We start from the raw sequence: 20,267 nt of genomic DNA on the forward strand, positions 1-20,267 counted from the left end.
GTTTAGAATGGGCCTGGGAAGAAGGTGATAAAGCATTTTTTACTAGGCTTCCCCCTTGGAGCGTTTTAAGCAGAACTTTGCCCTATAAACCCCTTGACTCTGGGCTTCTTGGTCAGTGACTCCCAGCCTTCCTGATTTTGTGGACCAATAAATATCCCAAAAAGAAATTTGGGGGACCAACGCAGAATTTGTCAGCTTTTATTTTGCCAAGTAGTAACTTTCTGAAAGTAACTGACAATTATCCTTCCTACTAATTCCTAACAGAATACTAAGTAAGTAGCAATACATAAAAAATAAGGGCAATGTTTGAAATGGAATATCTATCATTTTATGAAAAGCTTATAACATGCTTCTGCTTTTTTCTCATTTCACCTCAAATGGGTGAACTTTGTCACAGCTGTCAGAAACCAACTGGCTTTGGGGACTGCTGTCCTAGAGTATCCCAGTCTAGCCAGCTCCATGGGAACGAGATAGGGCTGGTTGAGGCCTCAGGGCTTCCTGCTGACCCCATCCTTTCACAGAGAAGGCCGTGGAAGCCCTGACGGCTGCCATCTTGGACCTGGTGGAGCTCTACTGCAACACGTTCAATGCAGACTTCCAGACCACAGTGCCCGGGAGCCGCAGGCATGACCTGGTGCAGGAGGCCTGCCACTTCTCGGGGCCCTTGGCCTTCACAGTCTATGCATCCCACCGCATCCCCATCATCTGGGTTACGAGGTAAATCTATTATATGGCAGAAAGGAAACTTAGACACCAGGACTAATAAGAAGCAGGTTTATTGCACTGGTGCTGACTCAGCTGATTCCATTTAAAGGCAGAGCCCTGTTTGCAGGAAGTCAGGGGCTTATATATACATTCAGTTTCTACAAGATTCCAGGTGGGTTTGCATGGGCAGCTGTGCATAGCCAGATATGACTTGGCTACATACCAAGAGGTGAGTTGCGTACCAAGGTGTGAGTAAAGGGTCAGTCGTCATGGGACCCCCCAGGTCTATTCTGCCTCATGGCGGTACATGGTTTAACATGAAGCAAGATTCATACCAGGGACTAAGTTGTATCCTAGGAACTGAGCAAAAGGTTATTACTAAGACCCCCACGCTGCTTATCTCAGGTCACCATGCTTCAAGCACAGGGCTGAGTAGCCTATAGGGTGGGAGCCATATTTGACTTTTGGGAGGCTTCTCCTGGCTGCACAAGATCCTGCTGTCCCAAGTTTAGAATCTGTGGCATCGTGGTACCCAGTGGGCAAGCCAGACACCCGCAGGAGGCCTGGGACAACCCAGAGGAGACAGAAGGTCTCTAGGAGATGAGCAGGGGCAGCAGCAGATCCTGCCATTCCCTCTCAGCGCTGGTTGCACCGGCATCCCTGCCCCCTCCAGTCCAAGGCCAGCTGATGGAGACTTGGCGACAGATGGCCGCTTCCCAGATAGAGTGCATGCCCCATGGCCAATGAGTGCACTCCCCTGAAGATGCACAATGGGAGGGGGCGGGGAGGTGAGCGATGACCCTTTGTCTGGAGTTCCCCAGGCCTGCATGTGTGGGTGGAGGGGCGTTCATTTGGTAATCTTCAGCTTCTCCGCAGGGTCCCTGGCATCCAAGGCTTGGGGAAATAAGCCTTGACTCCACACCCCCCCTTCCAGACTCCCCTTCCTCCTCCTCCCCCTTCTCTCTTTGTTCCTCACTTAATGTATTCCTCTGGGCGATTGGTGGAGAACAAAGGAGGCAGCCTGGGAAACCAGGGCCTTCTCTGACCTCTTCTGTCAGGCACCTGTCACAAGCCACAGGGACCCCCATGTATTGGCATTCATGTCGGCATATGTCGTTTTCATCCCCCACCCTCTCACCAGCGCATGCGCATGTACACACGTGCACTGGCCTCCCAATGGACTGGAGCTCACTGTAAGGAGGAGGCTGCTGGCAGGTTCCCAGTAAGGAAGGAAAAACCACTGGCCCAGCCTGCAACCTGAAACTGGGCCTAGAGGGATCAAGACTGAGTTGCTCCCCGACCACACAGTTCCTCAAATACAACTTGGCTTTCCTGCCCTGAGACCCTTTGTTACAGTCCCCAGAGGCCTAGTGGAGTTTTACCAGGGGAATGGAGCTTGGCATAGGCTGGGTGGCTGAGCTGGGGCTTGGGAGCTCAGTGTCCTGACCTGCCCCCTTTTCTCTTGCAGCTATGAAGAATTTTTCCTCTCCTGCTCCCTCAGCCACGGAGGCAAGGAGCTGTGCAGCCCCCAGCAGACCCGACGGGTGCACTTCTCCAAGTACCTCTTCCACCTCATCATTTGGGACCAGCAGTAAGCCCCCCTCCATGCCTGTTCCCAGGTCTATGCCCAGACCCAGGCCCAGGCCACTGCAAACCCACTTAGACTTCCAGTTGTCAGACCTGGCCTAGAACCCATGCCCGGCTTACACCAGGCTGTCACCAAACCTAACCTAGCCAGCCTCTCGGCCTCCGAGGCTCCACTTCCCTAATGCTTCAGTGAGACCAGTGTAATTTCTATCTCTTGAGTTGCAGTGAAGTGCCACAGAGAAGTAGCTGTAAAGGACCATATGCATGTTAATTGTTAATTTTACTAATAACTCATTGTTTTGAACTCATCTCCCTTAAAAGTCTGATGGGTTCATATCCTCTCAAATAGAGTTTCAAGGACCGGGGAGTGAGGACTGTGCTTTCTCCCTTACGGGAAGAGAAAAGGAGGTTATTAATAGGAAAGAAGGACAGGCTTGGAACCACAGGAGCAAGCCTCCCTTTCTAGTTCTGTCTCTGGTCCTAGGTTCTCTTTGGCTTCTCTGGGCCTTGGTTTTTCAAACTGTAAAGTGGACACATTTGTTTAACTCCAAGACAGTTGTGGCACTAAATGAGATTGACAGGTTATAATATAAACATGAAACCACAGGCACAAGATGATATGAATCATCTTTTATCAAGGATAATTTGCTATCGGGAAGGTAAGCAAATGCCAAGCAAAGTAGGACATGAGGCGAGGGTGCCTCAAATGGAGGTTTTGGGGTGTTCACCTCTGAGTGCTTTTCCTGCGCTGTGCTCTGTCCTCCTCCAGAGCATCCAGACCCTGTTTGCTGGCCTCAGCTTCCCTACCCCAGGCTGTCTGTATCTGACAGTCTGCAGAGCAGATTTGTACCTTGACTACTTGGAATGCAGGTTAAAGAAACCTAGGAGGGCTCCTGGGGAGGCCAAGGATATGAAATGGGGAGACAAAGTGTCCGTGGACTTGGTGGGAGGGGCAGGTCACTTTATAGATGAACAACTGGGAGGCAGACCCTTTCTCTTGGCCTTACCCTTGTGTGAGTTTTGGGCAATAAAGGTGTAAATGAAAACCGTTAACCAAACACCCGCCAGGGCAGGAGAGACTCCTGGAGGCAGCTGATGCTGAGTTTCACCATCCCCTTGGGACTCTCTGGCCTTGGTTCTTTCCACTGTCCAGAGAGGGGTGCTGGACAGCTCTGTGGCCCAGGCCACAAAAAATAGGCCTTAGACCATTTTGTCACAGTGTTAACAGCAGAGTTGGGACAGTCTGGCCTGACTTGCTCAGTCTGCCTACTCTGGGGGTCCTTTCCATCCCCTGTCTGAGAGTTGTCCCTTGAATTCCGGAGGCTAGTCCTGGCCTAGACCTTGTGGAGGGCGCCATCTCAGCACCACCCATCCAGATGCCCCACAGAGGTCCTCTTGGCATCTTTTTGGTCAAGACCAAGGCTTTGGGGGCATGGTGCCACAGATTAGGGGTCAGAGTCAGCCATCACCCCCCTTACGGCAGGTATAACCTCTAGCAGCGAGATGGTAGTGGGGCCTAGCCCATGGAACTGCTTGAAAGCAGGTGGGACGTTGTAGGTAAAGTGCTTGGCACAGGATCAATGCTTTCTTCTTCATCTCCTTTGTTTTCTTAGTTAGGGGAGCCGCTCAGTTTCCTGTTTCAGTGTCTCTGTTTCAAGTGCCTGACACAGAAGATATTTGTGCATGAAAATACTGTACAGATAGCATAGTTCCAGTGCAGCAGCCACAGTGTCACATAGCAGAGTGCACAGTGTACACATGTCACAAGTGAAGCTGTGTCCCCTTTTCACTGATGAGGAAACAGATGCAGAGTTGTGAGTAGTTGTTCAGGGTTGTGAGTGGTAGAACCTGCACTGGAAGTTACACATCCCAGGAGTCCTTCCTGGAGGAGGCAGCCCCTATGATATGATATTGAGGAATAGGTTCCAGAGGGAAAGGAAAGGATTTTTCAGAAGGAGGTTCTGCAGCCAGGAGGAGGGCTGTCACCAGTGCACTAGTTATCCTGGCTGATCCTGGTGGAGGTGCATGGGCAGCTTTTTGGAAGACCATATATACTCAAGGACTGAGAAAGGGGCCTTGGCTGGTTCTCGGGGTCATGATTTAAGTTAGACAGTTTCATCATTTCCCTTTTCCTCCAGCTACGAAGCTGGAAGTCTCTTCTTGGATGAAAAGAGCGGGCGCAGGAGTAGTTCCCTCTCCTCTTGGCTTTGGGTCAGCTGATTCGGTCTCTACTGCAGTAGGATGGGGATCAGCTAACTCTTAAAATAGGTCCAGTAGCCAAGCCCTGGTCTGGCATGTCCACTGGCTGCTGGAGGGGCCCTAATTTTAGCTGTGGGCCGCCCCCCCCCCCCCCAGGGTAGAGGCAGCTGGGACGGAGTAGTGCTCTGCCAGTTTCTGGGGAGGGAGGGAAGGAGGGAGGGACTCACTTAGGTAGAGATTCCCCTGGAGGAGTGAGGGGCTGTGCTGGAGGGAGGCTGCTTTATCAGGAAACTGCCAGCCTGGGGGGTGGCCACCTTGCCTATATGCCCTCTGGCATAGAATCTGCTGGGCTTGGGCTGCCAGGGCCAGCCAGGAGGGTGTAACCATGTGGACTTTGGCCCAGAGACAGCTTCCCTGAAAGGTAATGTGGATTCTCCCTCTCTTTCCACAGCTCCCCTCCCCTCACACCCCACCCCAGCTCCTAATCCTGAACTTGGAGGGAGCGTCTGGGTGTGATTCAGGAGGAGCCCAGGAGGAAACATGTGGGCTTGGGTAGCGGTGGCCCTTGTGTCTCCGTTCCTTTCGCCCTACAGGTTTACTTCCCACAAACCCCCCGTCCCCGACTTTGAAAGCCCCTTTCCCTCTATCCCTTTGGCTTTGGAAATGTTCAGAAATGTTTTGGGGTGAAAGCAAATCACCTTGTGCCCGGGGACAAGGGTATAAGGAGAAGGGGAGGGGACGCAGAAGACGGACATGGGGAGGACAGTGGGGGAGGGTGAACCAAGGGCAGCAATTGGCACTGCTTCCTGGTGGCTCCCGTAGCAGGAAGAGGGAGGGTAGCGACTGGTAGAGGAAAAGGATTGTAGAAAGGAGCAGCTTCTTGGTGACCCTCTGCAGAACTCCTCAAACAGGGGAAGGAGTGTGGCTATGGTAACATGTGGTCACTCAGCACTGAGATGGCTCAGGCAGGGCTTGTCCTGCCCCATTCCCATGGAGCTCAGAATTGGGGTGTTTGCCTCACTCTGCTGAGACACCCCGGAGACACCATACCATGTTCTGGGAGCACGCAGTGTAGGCTTTGTCTATGGTGTCTGCAGGAAAGCTACCCCGGGGAGCACGTCTGATACCTTAAGAGGGAGGCCAAGTTCTCAGCCCCAACTTGACCTCCGGGCCACCTGCCCCTGGAAGCTGCAGAGACAGCACCTCCTGACCTGGCTTCCTGTCCTCCCTAGGATCTGCTTCCCGGTGCAGGTGAACCGGCTGCCTCGGGAGACGCTGCTCTGTGCCACTCTCTATGCGCTGCCAGTGCCCCCACCCGGGAGCTCCTCGGAGGCCAATAAGCAGCGGCGCGTGCCTGAAGCCCTGGGTTGGGTCACTACCCCGCTCTTCAACTTCAGGCAGTATGTGGGCCCCGGGCAGCTGCTGCATGGCCTTGGAAGGGAAGGAAGGGGATTGAGACACGGGCCCGGGCTGCTGCATTGGCCAGTGCCCCCCTGGAAGGTCGGCCATGTGGGGCTCATGGAGAGTCCAAAGGGTCCCAGACCTGTTGGAGGGGACCCAGGCACAGGACTAGGCCCAGGACAGTTAATGTAACCAGGTGCCACTGGGCCTGTCTGGTAGCCCAGGACTTCTGGGGAGGGGCATGAAAATGCTGTACTCGGGCAACATGGCATTGACTCTCATTGGAGGCCCTTAAAGGTCAACTAGCACAGCACTCAGACTGAGGTGCGGGTGACTCAGAAAAGCTTCCTGAAGGAGTGAACTTTTCTGGGCCTTGGAAAAAGGAAAAGGCCGTGATCTTGGAGGGGATGAGGGGAGGAGCTGAGTGGTGGCTTCAAGCAGAAAAGGCTGATTTGGGTGAAGGGGCAGCAGGAGGAAAGCCAGCTCTCAGCCACCGGGCCTGTTGGCTCATCTGACCTTCCTTTCTCTTTAGAGTCCTGACCTGTGGCCGGAAGCTTCTTGGCTTATGGCCAGCAACACAGGAAAACCCCAATGCTCGCTGGAGTGCACCTAATTTCCACCAACCGGACAGCGTCATCCTGCAGGTGGGGCCCCAGTGCCAGCCCCTCCTCCCCATCTACCCATTAGGACCTCTCCAGCTCCAGGCTTTCCTCTGGGGTTTTGGACTGGGACAGTAGGAGAAAGTTCTGGAACTTTGGGGATGATGTAACTAAAGCAACTAGGTGAATGTGGTTAGGCCCAGAGCGAGAGGGTGAATTTTGTGAAATCTACGTCCAAGGTCCCGGTGGTGAACTTCAGTTTCACACAGCCTGAAGTCAGGGTCTGAGATCCTCCCCTTGCGGGGCTCAGTTCCTTAATGCCCCCGACTGATCTCGTCACACCTGATCAGACCTGAGCTGTCCCCTCCTGGGGACCAAGGGGAGCACTCCCTGCGGCCAGCCACTCAGTGCTCTGGTGGGGTCGATCTGCTCATGGGGAGAGGAAAAGGGGTTCTTCAGGTTCAAGGTCTAGTAATTGGTTTCCGGCTCCCCTTTCTTGTGGTTGTGGGGTGCTGTGGTGTGTAATGTGGGATATCAAAGCCCACAGAGTGGCATGTAGTGGAAGCTCTGAGAGGCAGCCCTGTCGTCTTGTTCCTGTCTGTGCTCAGGGCCTGGGACGTTCTACTTGGTGCCTCTTAAGGTTCAGTTCTGTCAGATGAAGGAATATAGATCTCCTTTGGACAGCCAGCTGGCTCGGCTCTGATAGGCATTTTAGGGGGGTTACCATCTGGCAGGTGGAACAGGGAACCCAGCATCCATCACAGGCTGAAGAGCTGGTAGAGGTGTCACCCAGCACGCACCCAGGGGTCCACACCGGAGGCCCCTGTGAGCCAGCCCCTTTTGCTGGCCGGGGCCACATCCTCACCTCGCACATCTCAGCCCAGCCTCCTCCTCACGCGACCACTTCTCACTTCTTGCTGGAAGTTACAGCTGGAAGGCACTTTAGAGACCACCAAGTTTAACTAAGTCTTTCACAGAGAGCCCGAGGGCAAGCAGGGAGGAAAACAGGAATGCTGGCTCAAGGAGTGGCAGCCCCACTCACCTGCCGTCCTCTCTCCTTGCTTTGCTCATGCCATGCGCAGATTGACTTCCCCTCCTCTGCCTTCGATGTCAAGTTCACCAGCCCTCCCGGAGACAAGTTCAGCCCCCGCTATGAGTTTGGCAGCCTCCGGGAGGAAGACCAACGCAAGCTTAAAAACATTACGCAAAAGGAGTCCTTGTACTGGTGAGGTCCAGGGTGCCCCCATGAGTGGCTGAGGCCACTAAGTTTCCACGTTTTCCCTCTGTTCTGCTCACCTCCCAGGTCCCTGTCCTGCTTTGGGGGCTGAGGTGGGATGGGGTGAGCCTCTCTGCTGACGGCTGCCCCCAGGCCCCTCTTCGTTAGGGGACACTAGGCAAAGTGGAGCAGTCAGGGTCAAGAGGTGGGCTTGGGGGAGGCCTGTCCCTGCACTGGGAGCTTGGCCCAGACTCAGCTTGCCTTGGGGACCAGAACATCGCCCCAGCCCGGAGAAGCTGCCTATTCTTGCTGTCCATCGGGACAGGTAGCTGTGGTCCTCACCACCCTGCCCCACATCCTGCCCCTTACACACCCACAGTTTTGCATTTCTCTGGCCCTGTCACTTTCCAGAAAGTATCAGATGTCAAGGCAAGCTGGCAGCTCTCAGGGGTCAGGGAGTCCAAGCTGATGTCATCCTTGGGGCTACCCCTCACACCAGGATTGAAGAAGGGGGGATCAGTGAGAAATCAAGAGCAGGAGTTGCTGGGGGCGGGGGGGTGGTTCTGGGCTCCTCCCCTGCCTGCTCTCTGTGCATCTCTGGCTCCTGCACAGCCCTGTGTGGGTGGGGGCAAGTGAGAGGGGACACATCCCTTTCTCCAGTCTACCCAGGGCATCCAGAGCAGCTGAGTGACATCAGTCCCCCCTCTGCCACCCTTGCTTCATTAGCCCCTCAGCTCCCTTCTCCCATTAGACACCTGATCTCAGGCAAAGCCTAATTAGCTGCAGGTCCCATAAAACCTCCAGCTGGCCCCCAGAAGCCCCAGGGGGCCTTTGCGCTGCCCAACCCCTGACACGTGGGGACCGCTGCCCCCTGGCGGCTCCATGTGGGAGTGGAGGCCTATACTTTGGGGCTCTGGCTGTGACTTCCCTGAGTCTGGATTCCAGCTGACAAATGGGCCCTGGTTCCAAATTTTGCTTCACTCACTACAGCCACCCAGGGAGCTTTAAAAACTACTGATGCCCTGTGAAGCTGTACTTGCTGTCTATCAGGACCCTTCGCTGGGGTGGCTATAAATTGTGGCAGAGTCTCAGACCACTAACTTGGAGAGGGAAAGGGTGGAGCCTTTTCTTGGGAGTAAGCACCTTTACCCCCTGGCCACCTCAGTGTTCTCTCACTGACCCCACCATCACCCCCACCCCAGGCTCACTGATGCTGACAAGAAGCGCCTGTGGGAGAAGCGATATTACTGCCACTCGGAGGTGAGCTGTCTGCCCCTGCTGCTCTCCAGTGCCCCCAGTTGGGAGTGGGCTTGCCTGCCGGACATCTATGCTCTCTTGAAGCAGTGGACACCCATGAACCACCAGGATGCCCTGGGGCTCCTGCATGCCACGTGAGTCTGGGACACCCACCTTTCCTGACCACCTGTCCTTCAGATGCAGGGATGACCTGAGCCAGCCCCTGGGAAATGTGGGCATGGATGGCTCAGGCCTTTCCCTCTACCCCTTTGCTCTTTCTTCGTTTTACTCCCTTCCCCCCTGACATTTTTCAAACACGCAGCAAATTTGGAAATGTATCAGTGAACATCTCTTTATACCCTAAACTTAGATACTAACCATTAGCACTTGCTGTGATTTTTTTTTTTTTTGGTTACGTGTCTGTTCATCCATCAGCATCTTATTTTTTAATGCATTTGGAAGTAAATTGCAGCTGTCATCACTCTCTCCTAAATGCTTTAACATGCTTATCATTAACTAGAGGTCAATGTTGATGTTTTTTCTTTGTGGGCAACCTCACATATAAGAAGGGGCTCAACCTGTACCTGTCTAGATGCCGAGTTTGACAAATGCAGTCACCTGTGCACACCTATACCCTAACACTTCCATTTTAACAGTCGCTTCTTCCTTTTTTCCTCTGAAGGCTTCTCTGGGATGCAAGGTGCTGAGAACACCTCTCAGACCCCTGGGCTGTCTTTCCCAGATGGTACCCAATATTCTCAGATTCTTGCCACTCTCAGTAATTAAAATGTACCCGATCCATATGTTCCGCCTCTTTGAGACATCAGTTTTGCTAATCTCTGCTCAGAGCCTTCTGCCAAGGTGTTCAGTCTTATGTAAAGCCCCACACCCCTCCATCACGCACCTGGCAAGCTTTGCATGAAAGGAGGCAATAGTGCTTTAACCCTCACGAGGATGCTTTGATGGTGGGAAATTTGGGCCTAGGAAGAGTCAAAGAAGAGATCTTCAACTCACCCAGTTGATGAGTGTGGCTTCCATGGTCCAAGCTGGCTCTGACTGTGGGCCAGGGCTGTCTCGTGGAATGCTTGGCAGGTTCTGAAAGCAATGGCCGCTCTCCACCGTGATCCTGGGGCCCAGGTGGGGGATGCTTGCTCACTCCCGTGCTGCGGAGGAGGCTGGGTGATCATAGTGCTGGCTTCCATTTGTAGCTTCCCGGACCAGGAGGTGCGTCGGATGGCCGTCAAGTGGATCGACTCGCTCTCGGATGCGGAGCTGCTAGACTACTTGCCCCAGCTTGTGCAGGTGGGCATGGTGGCCTCGCTCCAGTTCTGGGAGCCCAATCCCATGCAGCCCAGTCAGTCTGCACTCCGCCCCCAGCACCGCGAGCTGGGACAGTGGTGGGTGCAGGCTACAGGCAGCCTGCAAGGCCTCTCTCTCCTATAGGCCCTGAAATACGAGTGCTACCTCGATAGCCCCTTGGTGCGCTTCCTTCTGAAACGAGCTGTGTCTGACCTGAGAGTGACGCACTACTTCTTCTGGTAAACCTGCAGCAGGACAGAGGGGACATGGCCTTCCCTGGGGACACGCAGGGCGGGGCCCTGACCTAGGTTATGTTGCTGACTCCCATGTGGTCTTGGGCTGGAGCGTCCTCCTCAGGGTAGTACAGGCTAAAGGGGGAGGCCCGCTCCTCACCCCTACATAGCAGAAATATGCTCTCCTGAGACAGGCCCACCTGGATACGATGGGCCTCTGCATAAGTCTGCACACAGTGTCTCCTTTTCCAACCTGGGGTGGGTTTTCCAGGGAGTTGGAGCTGGGCCTGCCCGTCCTCTGACGTAAAACCTGGCCTGCAGTTCCCTGAGCGCAGGACTCCCCACTCCTTTGCCTCGCAGGTTGCTGAAAGATGGCCTCAAGGACTCTCAGTTCAGCATGCGCTACCAGTACCTGCTGGCGGCCTTGCTGTGCTGCTGTGGCAAGGGGCTGAGGGAGGAGTTCAACCGCCAGTGCTGGCTCGTCAACACCCTGGCCAAGCTGGCCCAGCATGTCCGGGAGGCCGCGCCGTCTGCCCGGCAGGTAAGAAGGGCGCACACGCTCCCCACTTCTGGTCCTGGGCTTCTGCAGCCAGTTTTTGACTTCTCAGGCATACCAGCAAGAAGGACTTGACTGCCTGATTTAGAGGCTGGAAGAGGATTCTGTCTCTAACCCCCAGGCTATATACTGACAGCCTGCAAACTGGATACAGTGGCTGGGTTTGTTTGACCTGCAGAGTACTAACATTTTTTTTTTAAAGATTTATTTTTATTTTATTTATATAAGAACTGGAGTACGGGCCAGATGTGCAGGAGGGTGAGAGGATTCACCAGAGACAGAGTAGGGAATAGAACAGGCAGGCTGACCGAAATACACTGCTGAGGGGAGCAGTGGGAGAGACAGGAGAGGTCTGCTTGCCATGTGGGTTGCTCCTCAGCCGGTGGGGATTGAACTAGCACTGCAGAGGCTGCGGACAGCTTCATAGTGCTGGGCTCAACCGCCAGCAACACCAGGGAGGCTCCAGAGTACTAACAGTTTTATTGAACTGCTGGCCTTAAAGCCTAAGTCTGGCTGTATAAGTTGTTCACTGCCCAAGAGCACCCAGCTGAAAATGGGTATGGTGAGTGGTGGCTCAGGGTTGCCGCTACCGCCCCCCCACCCCAAACCCCCCCCCCCCCAGGGCATGTGAAGCTGCCCACACAAAGGGCCTGTGTCTTGCAGCAGTGCTCCTGGATGCTAACATTTACAACTCCAGAGACTTGAATGTCCAGTTGCTGGCTCCTCTTAGCAACTGTCTGAGCTGCTCCTCCCCTGGAGACGGGCTGCCTTTCTACTCACCATGGCCCATAGCCCGCATGGTGCTGCTGTCACCCTCCGGCCCCGGAGGTGTTTGGACTTCCTGCCTCACAGTCACCTGCAGACTGCCCATATTCTTAGCTTCTATTGGGCACCCACACCAGCAGAGGCCTGTTCTGAGGTGTGTTTCTGGGCCTCCTGCCTCACCTCTTCTCTCCTCCTCCCCTTTAGGGGATACTGCGCACTGGCTTGGATGAGGTGAGGCAGTTCTTTACCCTCAATGGCTCCTGTCGCCTGCCGCTCAGCCCCAGTCTGCTGGTAAAGGGCATCGTGCCCAGGGTGAGTGTCTGTTGGGCCTGGGCTCTCGGAACAGGGAGGACTCAGTGGAGGCCAGGTTGTCACAGACCCGATGTTGAGAGACAGGAGGAGGAAAGGCAGATTTAGGACCTCTTCTTAATCCTCGCATGTCAGGCTTTGGCCTGACAGCTGTGCCAGGCGGAAGGGTGAGGCTGGGTAGGGATGGTGTCTGATGCTGGGGTTGCAGTGCGGCTGGTGAAGCTGTCATTTCGGAGCTCTCTCTGTGCCCAGCGCCATTCTACGTGTTCCTTGCTAGTTACTACATTCCATCCTCTGCACTGTGTGAGCCCCATTTGACAGAGGGAAAAGTGCGATGTCAGTGGATGTGATTTACTGGAACTAGTAAGTTGCATGCAGAATGAACGCAGCTGGGATGAGCCACCAGCTGAAGCTGTAACAAACTGACCTGGGATGAGGGCTGTATGGAGAGGAGAAGGAATGTGGGCTTCTCCTCCCAGAGACATCTGGAAGAAACAGTGAGCAGGTGGATGGGCAGCAGTGTGACCCAAGGGATGGACTCTGCCCTCATAACTGCTCTCTCCCCATGGCAGGACTGCTCTTACTTCAACTCTAATGCAGTCCCCCTCAAGCTCTCCTTCCAAAATGTGGATCCCCTGGGTGAGAACATCCGAGTCATCTTCAAGGTGAGGTCACTTCCCTCAAGAGAAAGGAAGGGCTGGAGGGAGCCCGGGATGGCAGAAGCGGCCCCTGGGTATTCTCTTCCCACTATTCCCTGCTATCAGGACAAGGAAACAGTAATTCGGCATGCCCCAGAGGGTAGGAACCCGAGTTGGAGGGATAGGAAGGCCTCGAGAACTCAATACATGGGAGTGCTGGGGAGGCAAGATTGTCTCAAAATGGAGTGGGTGAGGTGGCGACCTGCCTGTCCCTAGGGGTATTCAAGTAGAGGCTGAATGATGTTGAGAAGGAAGTTAACCTACAAGGTGCAGGGTGGGCTAGATGAGCTCTGAGGCCTTTCTAACCGATCCATTCCTGATTCTGAGAAGTAAATGGTTGTTCCAGACCATGTAATCTCTTTGGGGATGAAATGCACTTACATGTCTTATTGGTAGTAACTTACATATTTAGAGTGTATAAGTTCCAAATGCAAGTTTTAAAATGGCTTGATGGTCAGCAGGGGCATCTTCATGAAAAAGAGGAACCTGAGCTCAATTCAGAGGGAATGTGGGTAGAGGGAAGAGCCGGAACAGTGCATGGGCAAAATGTGCAGGTTGCTAGTATGTCTGCAGTGATTTGACCGAGTGGAGCTGAGCCAGCAGGTCAGAGAGGGGAGGACTGTTCACTACAGTTGGGGTCAAGGTTGCTTGCCCGGGGAATCTGGGAGCCAGGGGACAGCAGGGGACATGAGCTCCATCCCTTTCCTCCTCCATCCAGTGCGGGGATGACCTGCGCCAGGACATGCTGACCCTGCAGATGATTCGCATCATGAGCAAGATCTGGGTGCAGGAGGGGCTGGACATGCGCATGGTCATTTTCCGCTGCTTCTCCACCGGCCGCGGGAAAGGTCAGCTGGGAGTGGGCAGGGCTGCGAATAGGCAGCTGGTGGGAAGGGGGCCCGTTGCCTTCTACCCTCTGACCCCTCCCCCAGCACAAATAGTTTGCTTCTCCGGGAAAATGACAAGGGCAAGGTCATTCTATTCGAAGCTGTGGAAAAGCGTGAATAAAGAAGGCAGGAAGAGATATGGTTCTAAAATCAGTCAGACTTGGGGACATAACAGCCAAATGAACTGTTGTAACTTTGGATCCTGATTCAGATAAGCCAGCTGTAAAAAGATTTTTTTGAGACAATTGGGGGTGATTTTGGATAGAGGCTAGGTTGGATCAGATCAGGTTGGATTCAAACTACTCGTTAATTTTTTGGATGTGATAATGTCATGGTGGTGTCTATGTTAGCTATACTTGGACTATTTATAAATGAAATGACATGTCTGGAATTTGCTTTAACATATTCCCATGGGGTTGAGTGAGTGACACTGATGAAAGAAGATCAGCAAAATGTTGGTAATTTTTGGAATTGGGTGATGATTATGTATGAATTTGTGATACTGGTCTCTTTATTCTTTATATGTATTTGACAATTCCCATAGGAAAGTTAAAAACCAAAAAAGGAGCAACAGCTGCAAATTGGGGATCCCAGAGAGCCAATCCGAGACCCGTGGAATGACCTTCCCTTCCATCACTGTCCTTTACTGCATTCTCAGACTTTGTCCAAATGCCCTAGAGCTTAATTTATAGGGAAGCATGCTGCAAAGTTCTTGTAGTCCCCCACTGACAGACCCTTCTATCTGGTCTGGAAAGTGACCCCCGTACCTCCTCTTGCAGGGATGGTGGAGATGATCCCCAACGCCGAGACTCTGAGGAAGATCCAGGTGGAGCATGGGGTGACGGGCTCCTTCAAGGATCGGCCCTTGGCCGACTGGCTGCAGAAGCACAACCCTGGGGAGAATGAGTACGAGAAGGTAGGAGGGGGTGGGGGCAAGGCTGCGGTGGGGGGTGGCTGGGCACATGGCTGTGTTAGCACAAGGCCTGAACATGCGCAGGGAAGACGACTCAGCTTCGGGGAGGCACATGGCACTCTGTCCTGGTCGCTGGTGCCTCCAGATGTCTCCGGGCCAGGCAAATAGCTGTTGTGAGCAGGCTGAGAAAGTTGTTATCAAACTAGGAAACCAAGAGTGGGTTCCCCTGGCAGGTGGAGTTGTGCAAGGAGGGGACAGCATCTGAGCAGCTGCCTGTGTCTCCTAGGCACGGGTCCTGTTCAGTTTCTCTTGCTCTCGGTGGGACTCAGTGATACTTAGGAAAATAAGAGTTGGTTGAGATGATGAAAATCCAATCCTTCTTTTTATAGGTTTGAATCAGGTCACTGGTTTGTTCCTGGTATGCAGCTGGTTTATGTTGCTGTAAAAGGAAGCCAGGGCTGAGGCTAGATAAGAGGCAGAGGTGGCAGAGAAGAGGCCTGGCCTGTCCTCAGGTGGAGATTTACTGAGTGGTAGGACCTTGGTGGCCTGCTGTGGTCCATGGCTGGTCCACAGCTTTCCCAGTCTAGTCTCTGCGTTAATTCAGTTTAGGGGAGGGAACAAGTCACAATAACCAAACTCACAAGAGACTTATTATAATCCAGAATGCTGGTTTATATAATTTAACTTCCTAGGGGGATCCAAATACTAATTTATATTGATCAATACATTGTATCCTTGAGGGAAAACCTACCAGAACAGCCAAATTATAATCAGAATGTTGTTTAGTGAACATATAATTAGATGATCTTAAATGGCCTTAAAATGTTTGCATTCCCCAGGGCTTAATTCCTGACCTGCTGTGCTCTCTTTGCATTTCTTGTGCCAGCTCATCCCCTCTTACTACTTTAAGTAACACCCACATGCACTTGCCTTCCAAAGCCTCCCCCTCTCCCCTGCCTTGAGCCACCTGCTTCCTGGACATCTCCACTTACCTTTTACCCACACTTCACGCTCAGTATAGGCAAAACGAAGTGTCTATCTCCACTGGTCCTCTTGAAACCTGCTTTTTGTCTTTCCTGTCAGTGAATAAGTCACCCAAGACACAGCTGTGAGTCTCCTTGCTGCTTCTTCCTGCCTCATCTCTGCAAACCCTCTAGATTCTTCTCAAATATCTTTTCAAATATCTTTTCTTCTCCTTCCACTTCCTCAGCTCTTTGCTGTGTGACCTCTAACCACTGATATCTCTCCTCCCATAGCCATCCTCTGCTTGATTTCAGAGCCCTTTTAAATTAAGTGCAAACTTGCTCAATCACGCCTTTGTTCTAAGTCCTAAAGATAAGTCCAACAAGAAGAAAATAAAGAAACAACAAAAAACAAACAGGGCCTTCTGGTGGTATAGGGGTCTCAGCGCTATCAAGCTATCACCAGCCACTGGGGCATGAGTTCAATCCCTGGCCAGGGAGCAACCCACATGGTACAACAACAGACCTTTCCTGACTTGCCTGCTGCTCCCCTCAGCAGTGTATTTCAGTCAGTCTGTTGTTCTGTTCCCCGTTCTATCTCTGATGAATCCTCTCACCCCCCACACCTATGGCCTATACCCCAGCTCTTGTATGTACCCCAGCTCTCTTTATCTTTAAAGACAAAATCTTAAAAAAAAAAAAAAAAAGAAAGACTAGAAGAGCCGAGAAGCCATCTTTGAACAACTGATATATTAAGGATTAAGCCACAGAGTTAGAGTCTCTGTGTATGTATTCTTGCATAGACTCCCACATTTTTATTCTCACTCCTTATTCTCTTGGCAGGAAGTAAGCCAGTACCAAGCATGCTGCTGGAGCACCAACAACTCCAGTACCAAGCACACTGCCTCCACGCGGTGCTGCTTAATGCCTGAAAAACACATGCTAGCATCAAGAGCACATGGTGGGGAGGAGGGATGAGAGACTCAGCATTTACTCCTTTCCAAAAGAGGACCCAGAAGTTTACCACATGGTGGCGGTAGATTTAAAGAGATGGGGAGGGAAGAAATGGCTTTCTAGGCAAAGGGAATCCCTGTGTGTCTGTTCCCTGGCCAGGGATTGAACTCAGGCCACAGTGGTGACAGCACTGAGACTTAACTCCTAGGCTACCAGGGAGCCCCTCTTCTAGTCTTTCTGATAGAATAATGCTAGTCTAAAGTCTCTTGACCACTTACTCAGCAAAGAGGGTACCTCATCCTCCGACAAGTGAAACCCCTTCAATCAGGAGAGCGTCCCATAGATAGAAAGACCCCCTGCCAGTTAGCAGCTAACACCCCACATAATGCAGGTGATGAGTGTTGAGTCATTAGCCACAGGCATCCTGCCGTGCTGAGTCCAAATAGGATGCCTATATTCCAGGTAGAAAGACTGACTGGAAGAAAGGGGGTGCGATGAAGGTCCAGACTCATTCTTCTAACCCAGAGGTTTCTTCTCGTTCATATACTTCCCTTCCATAGAAAGAAGTTTTTTTCTTCCACTTGGTGTAGTCGCTGATTTCTTTACAAACTTCTGTTCTTTGTTTCCTATGGATTCACCGTCTGCTTTAATCTGACAAGTTTGGGGGGTTTCTGTGTGAGCTTTGAAAGAGTTTCAAAAAAAAGTTTCAAAACTCTGTGTGAGTTTTCAAAACTCTCACACAGAGTTTTGAAAAGTTTTGAAACCTGCCTGGTATAAATAGGATTATAAATGAAAGAGGAGAAATCACAACAGACTCAGTAGAAATCAAAAGAATAATCAGAGATTATGAACACTTATATGCGAACAAATTCCACAACCTAGAAGAGATGGACAAATTGCTTGAAAAATGCCTTGTGAGACAGGCAAGAGCTGCTGGGAGAGGAACCCCCTGGCCCTGGGGCAGTGGAGGGGGAAGCCCTGAGTGCATCTTGGGTCAGGGGCTGAACGGGCTCAGTAGGGGAGGAGTCCAAAGGTGGTTGGGACTCTAGAAAGGTCCTTGAAGATTGGGGGAACTTGCAGAGGGAGGCCAGTCCATATTATCTGGGACGCTTTCTCCCGCTCCCCATTTTGATCCTTCCTGGTTGGCTCCGACCACCGCTGCCCCCGCTGAAATCCACCAACCTCACGAAGATTTAGAGGACAGGCGTCCAGTCATCATTCCTTGTACTTTTACTTCCTGGAAAGACAGATGAGGGAGCAGATGCTACAGTGAGGGGGATCAAGCCCTGGCCCCTCCCCTCCTGCTTTAAACTCAAAATACCTCTAATGCTTTTGCCAGCAAGAGATGTCTATTTCTGAGTGTAAAACACCCTGAGACGTGTTAAGCTGCCTCCACTCTTCTTTGGAGTGAAGGAACTGGAAGGAGATTAGCATGTAGTGGGTACCAAGGGCCCCAGGGATCTTGTACTGGGGCTGAGGGAGAATGGAGGGATCCTGAGCAGGGCCGGGAAGGGACCCTGAAGAGGCTGGTTCCCTAGTCTAGGCTGGTCAAGGTTGGGCGCCTCTGTCCCTCTCAGACATCTCCCCTGGCGGGGAAAGAGAGGCATAGAGGTGGGGGGGTGAATTTTAGACAAAGGGGTGGAGATTTTCTGACACACCTTCATCTCTTTCTACCCCATAAGAGACCAGAGACCTGTCCATGTGCAGGTGTTACAGGGCTGGGAGAGGGCCACCCCGGAACCCCCAAACCTGCCTGCTCTAAATAGGTTCTGCTATCTGCTGCATCAAGACAAAACATATAAGACCTTTAATGGAAAGGAACTTTAATATAATTAGTGTGCAATACAGAAAAGATAAAGAGTATAATTTCCAAATCTAGCACCCAAAGTCACCCATCTCCTCGTGGCTAAAACTCCAGCCAAACAGGATTGGCCCAAAGCAAGGCCCAAAAGCCTAAAGTATCTTCTGGTGGGGACCCATAGAAAAGGGCCAGAAACAGACAAGTCTGGGAGGAAAAAAGCAACATCAAAACCAAGATAAAAGCTGCCATTGTGAACCTCCCCACAGGTCTCTCACCCACATCTGTTTCACCCAGTCCAAGACCAAGAAGCAAGAGCAGCTTCTTCACATGTCTCTGCTCCATGTGCCTCCTCCAGGTCTCCTTCTGGCTCCCCATCCTGCTTCCTTCCTTCTCTTGTCTCCTCTCCAGCTTCTTTCCTCCCTGCTCTGCTCCACCCTCCCTTGGGTAGGGCAGGGAACCTGGAACTTCCCCTTTTCCTGGGGACCACCCAGTTACAGTGGGATCACCTGAGGGGTGACTGAGGCCGGGCAGGCAGGTGTGAGGGGCTCACAGAGAGGTCGCTGAGTTTGGCGCAACTGTGGCCCCTGCGGGCTCCAGGCAGCTGACGTCCTCCCTCCCCTCGGACTTCCCTCCTCAGGCCGTGGAGAACTTCATCTACTCCTGCGCGGGCTGCTGCGTGGCTACGTATGTCCTGGGCATCTGTGACCGACACAACGACAACATCATGCTGAAGACCACGGGCCACATGTTCCACATCGATTTTGGCCGCTTCCTGGGCCATGCCCAGATGTTTGGCAACATCAAGAGGTAAGTAGTCTCCTGAAGCCAGATGTGTGAGGGCCCCGCGGTCAGCAAAGCGGGTCAGAACCGAAACACAACCCATGACGGCAGGGGTTGCGCTACGGAGCATGGGCCCCAGGCTGGCCATAGGTCACGTCCTTGTGGGGACGGGCAGGAGAAGATGGGGACAGGCTGTTCTACCTGCCTAATGAGGACTGAGCAAAGGGAAGGCGCCCACACTGCAGCAAGAAGGAACACAGACGTGTGAGGGAAAGGACTGCTGGCTCCCAGAGGGGCCCGGCGAGGATGTCTCTGGGGGTCTGTAAGATGAAGGTAGGAAAGAAAAGCAAGATGCTAGGGAGCACCCCCTGACCTGGTTCGCACAGTGATGAGGGAAGAGGGGAAGGATCCCTGATGCAGCCCCCAGGTGGGCCCCTCCTCCACGCTGACTTTCTCCCTGTGTGTTCCCCTCGGCCCAGGGACCGTGCCCCCTTTGTCTTCACCTCGGATATGGCGTATGTCATCAACGGGGGTGACAAGCCTTCCAGCCGCTTCCATGATTTTGTTGACCTTTGCTGCCAAGCCTACAACCTCATTCGCAAGCACACCCACCTCTTCCTCAACCTCCTGGGCCTGGTGAGGCGCTCCGTCCCTTTCTGCTCCCTCCTCCTGTCATCTGGCACCATCTCTAAGACTCCCATGTCTTTCAAGGGTTCCTGGAGAGGCAATTCTCTGAGCCCGAGATACAGGCAGGGCCCAGACAGCGGGGACAACGGTGTCTGCCAGCTGCTCCAGCCCCCCATCCCTCTAGCCACTGCCCACAGCTCTGTCTACCACCCCCGGGAGGACCAGGGTGTCTCACTATAGAAAATCTCGCCTTATGGCGGAAAGAAACAAGAATTCCTGGTGGTTCCAGGTGACCTTTCTCCTTTGCTCTCCTTCCAGATGTTGTCCTGCGGGATCCCTGAGCTCTCAGACCTGGAGGACCTCAAGTATGTGTACGATGCCCTGAGACCTCAGGACACAGAGGCCAATGCTACCACCTTCTTCACTAGGTAACACCCTGCACCTGTGCGGCTCCCAAACCCCCGGGGCGTAATTTCCAGGCTGCCTGCTCGGGAGGAGCAGGGTAGGGGAGCAGGGGAAAGGCTTCGCCCAGAGGGCAGA

The 20,267-nt window shown here is 52.9% G+C and overlaps 1 protein-coding gene across 2 annotated transcripts in view; it reads left to right on the forward strand.

Annotated features, from left to right (window-relative positions):
- PIK3C2B (phosphatidylinositol-4-phosphate 3-kinase catalytic subunit type 2 beta) overlaps positions 1–20,267 on the forward strand; it is a gene marked incomplete at its 3' end in the record, with an annotated part of 39,510 nt that overhangs the window by 11,976 nt on the left and 7,267 nt on the right. The window contains exons 10-26 of one of the 2 annotated variants that reach the window (XM_084245989.1): positions 522–717; positions 2,174–2,296; positions 5,724–5,891; positions 6,425–6,536; positions 7,574–7,716; positions 8,910–8,967; positions 9,052–9,098; positions 10,152–10,245; positions 10,387–10,481; positions 10,836–11,016; positions 12,001–12,108; positions 12,678–12,770; positions 13,522–13,651; positions 14,470–14,606; positions 18,958–19,127; positions 19,580–19,736; positions 20,046–20,155. In XM_084245989.1, the coding sequence (XP_084102115.1) occupies positions 522–717; positions 2,174–2,296; positions 5,724–5,891; positions 6,425–6,536; positions 7,574–7,716; positions 8,910–8,967; positions 9,052–9,098; positions 10,152–10,245; positions 10,387–10,481; positions 10,836–11,016; positions 12,001–12,108; positions 12,678–12,770; positions 13,522–13,651; positions 14,470–14,606; positions 18,958–19,127; positions 19,580–19,736; positions 20,046–20,155 (2,122 nt within the window). Of the gene's footprint in view, positions 1–521; positions 718–2,173; positions 2,297–5,723; positions 5,892–6,424; positions 6,537–7,573; positions 7,717–8,909; positions 9,099–10,151; positions 10,246–10,386; positions 10,482–10,835; positions 11,017–12,000; positions 12,109–12,677; positions 12,771–13,521; positions 13,652–14,469; positions 14,607–18,957; positions 19,128–19,579; positions 19,737–20,045; positions 20,156–20,267 lie in introns of both variants that reach the window. The other variant, XM_084245988.1, reaches the window with a different exon arrangement.

This window comes from Talpa europaea, assembly GCF_964194135.1.
Source record: "Talpa europaea genome assembly, chromosome: 10".
NCBI classification, from domain to species: Eukaryota; Metazoa; Chordata; class Mammalia; order Eulipotyphla; family Talpidae; genus Talpa; species Talpa europaea.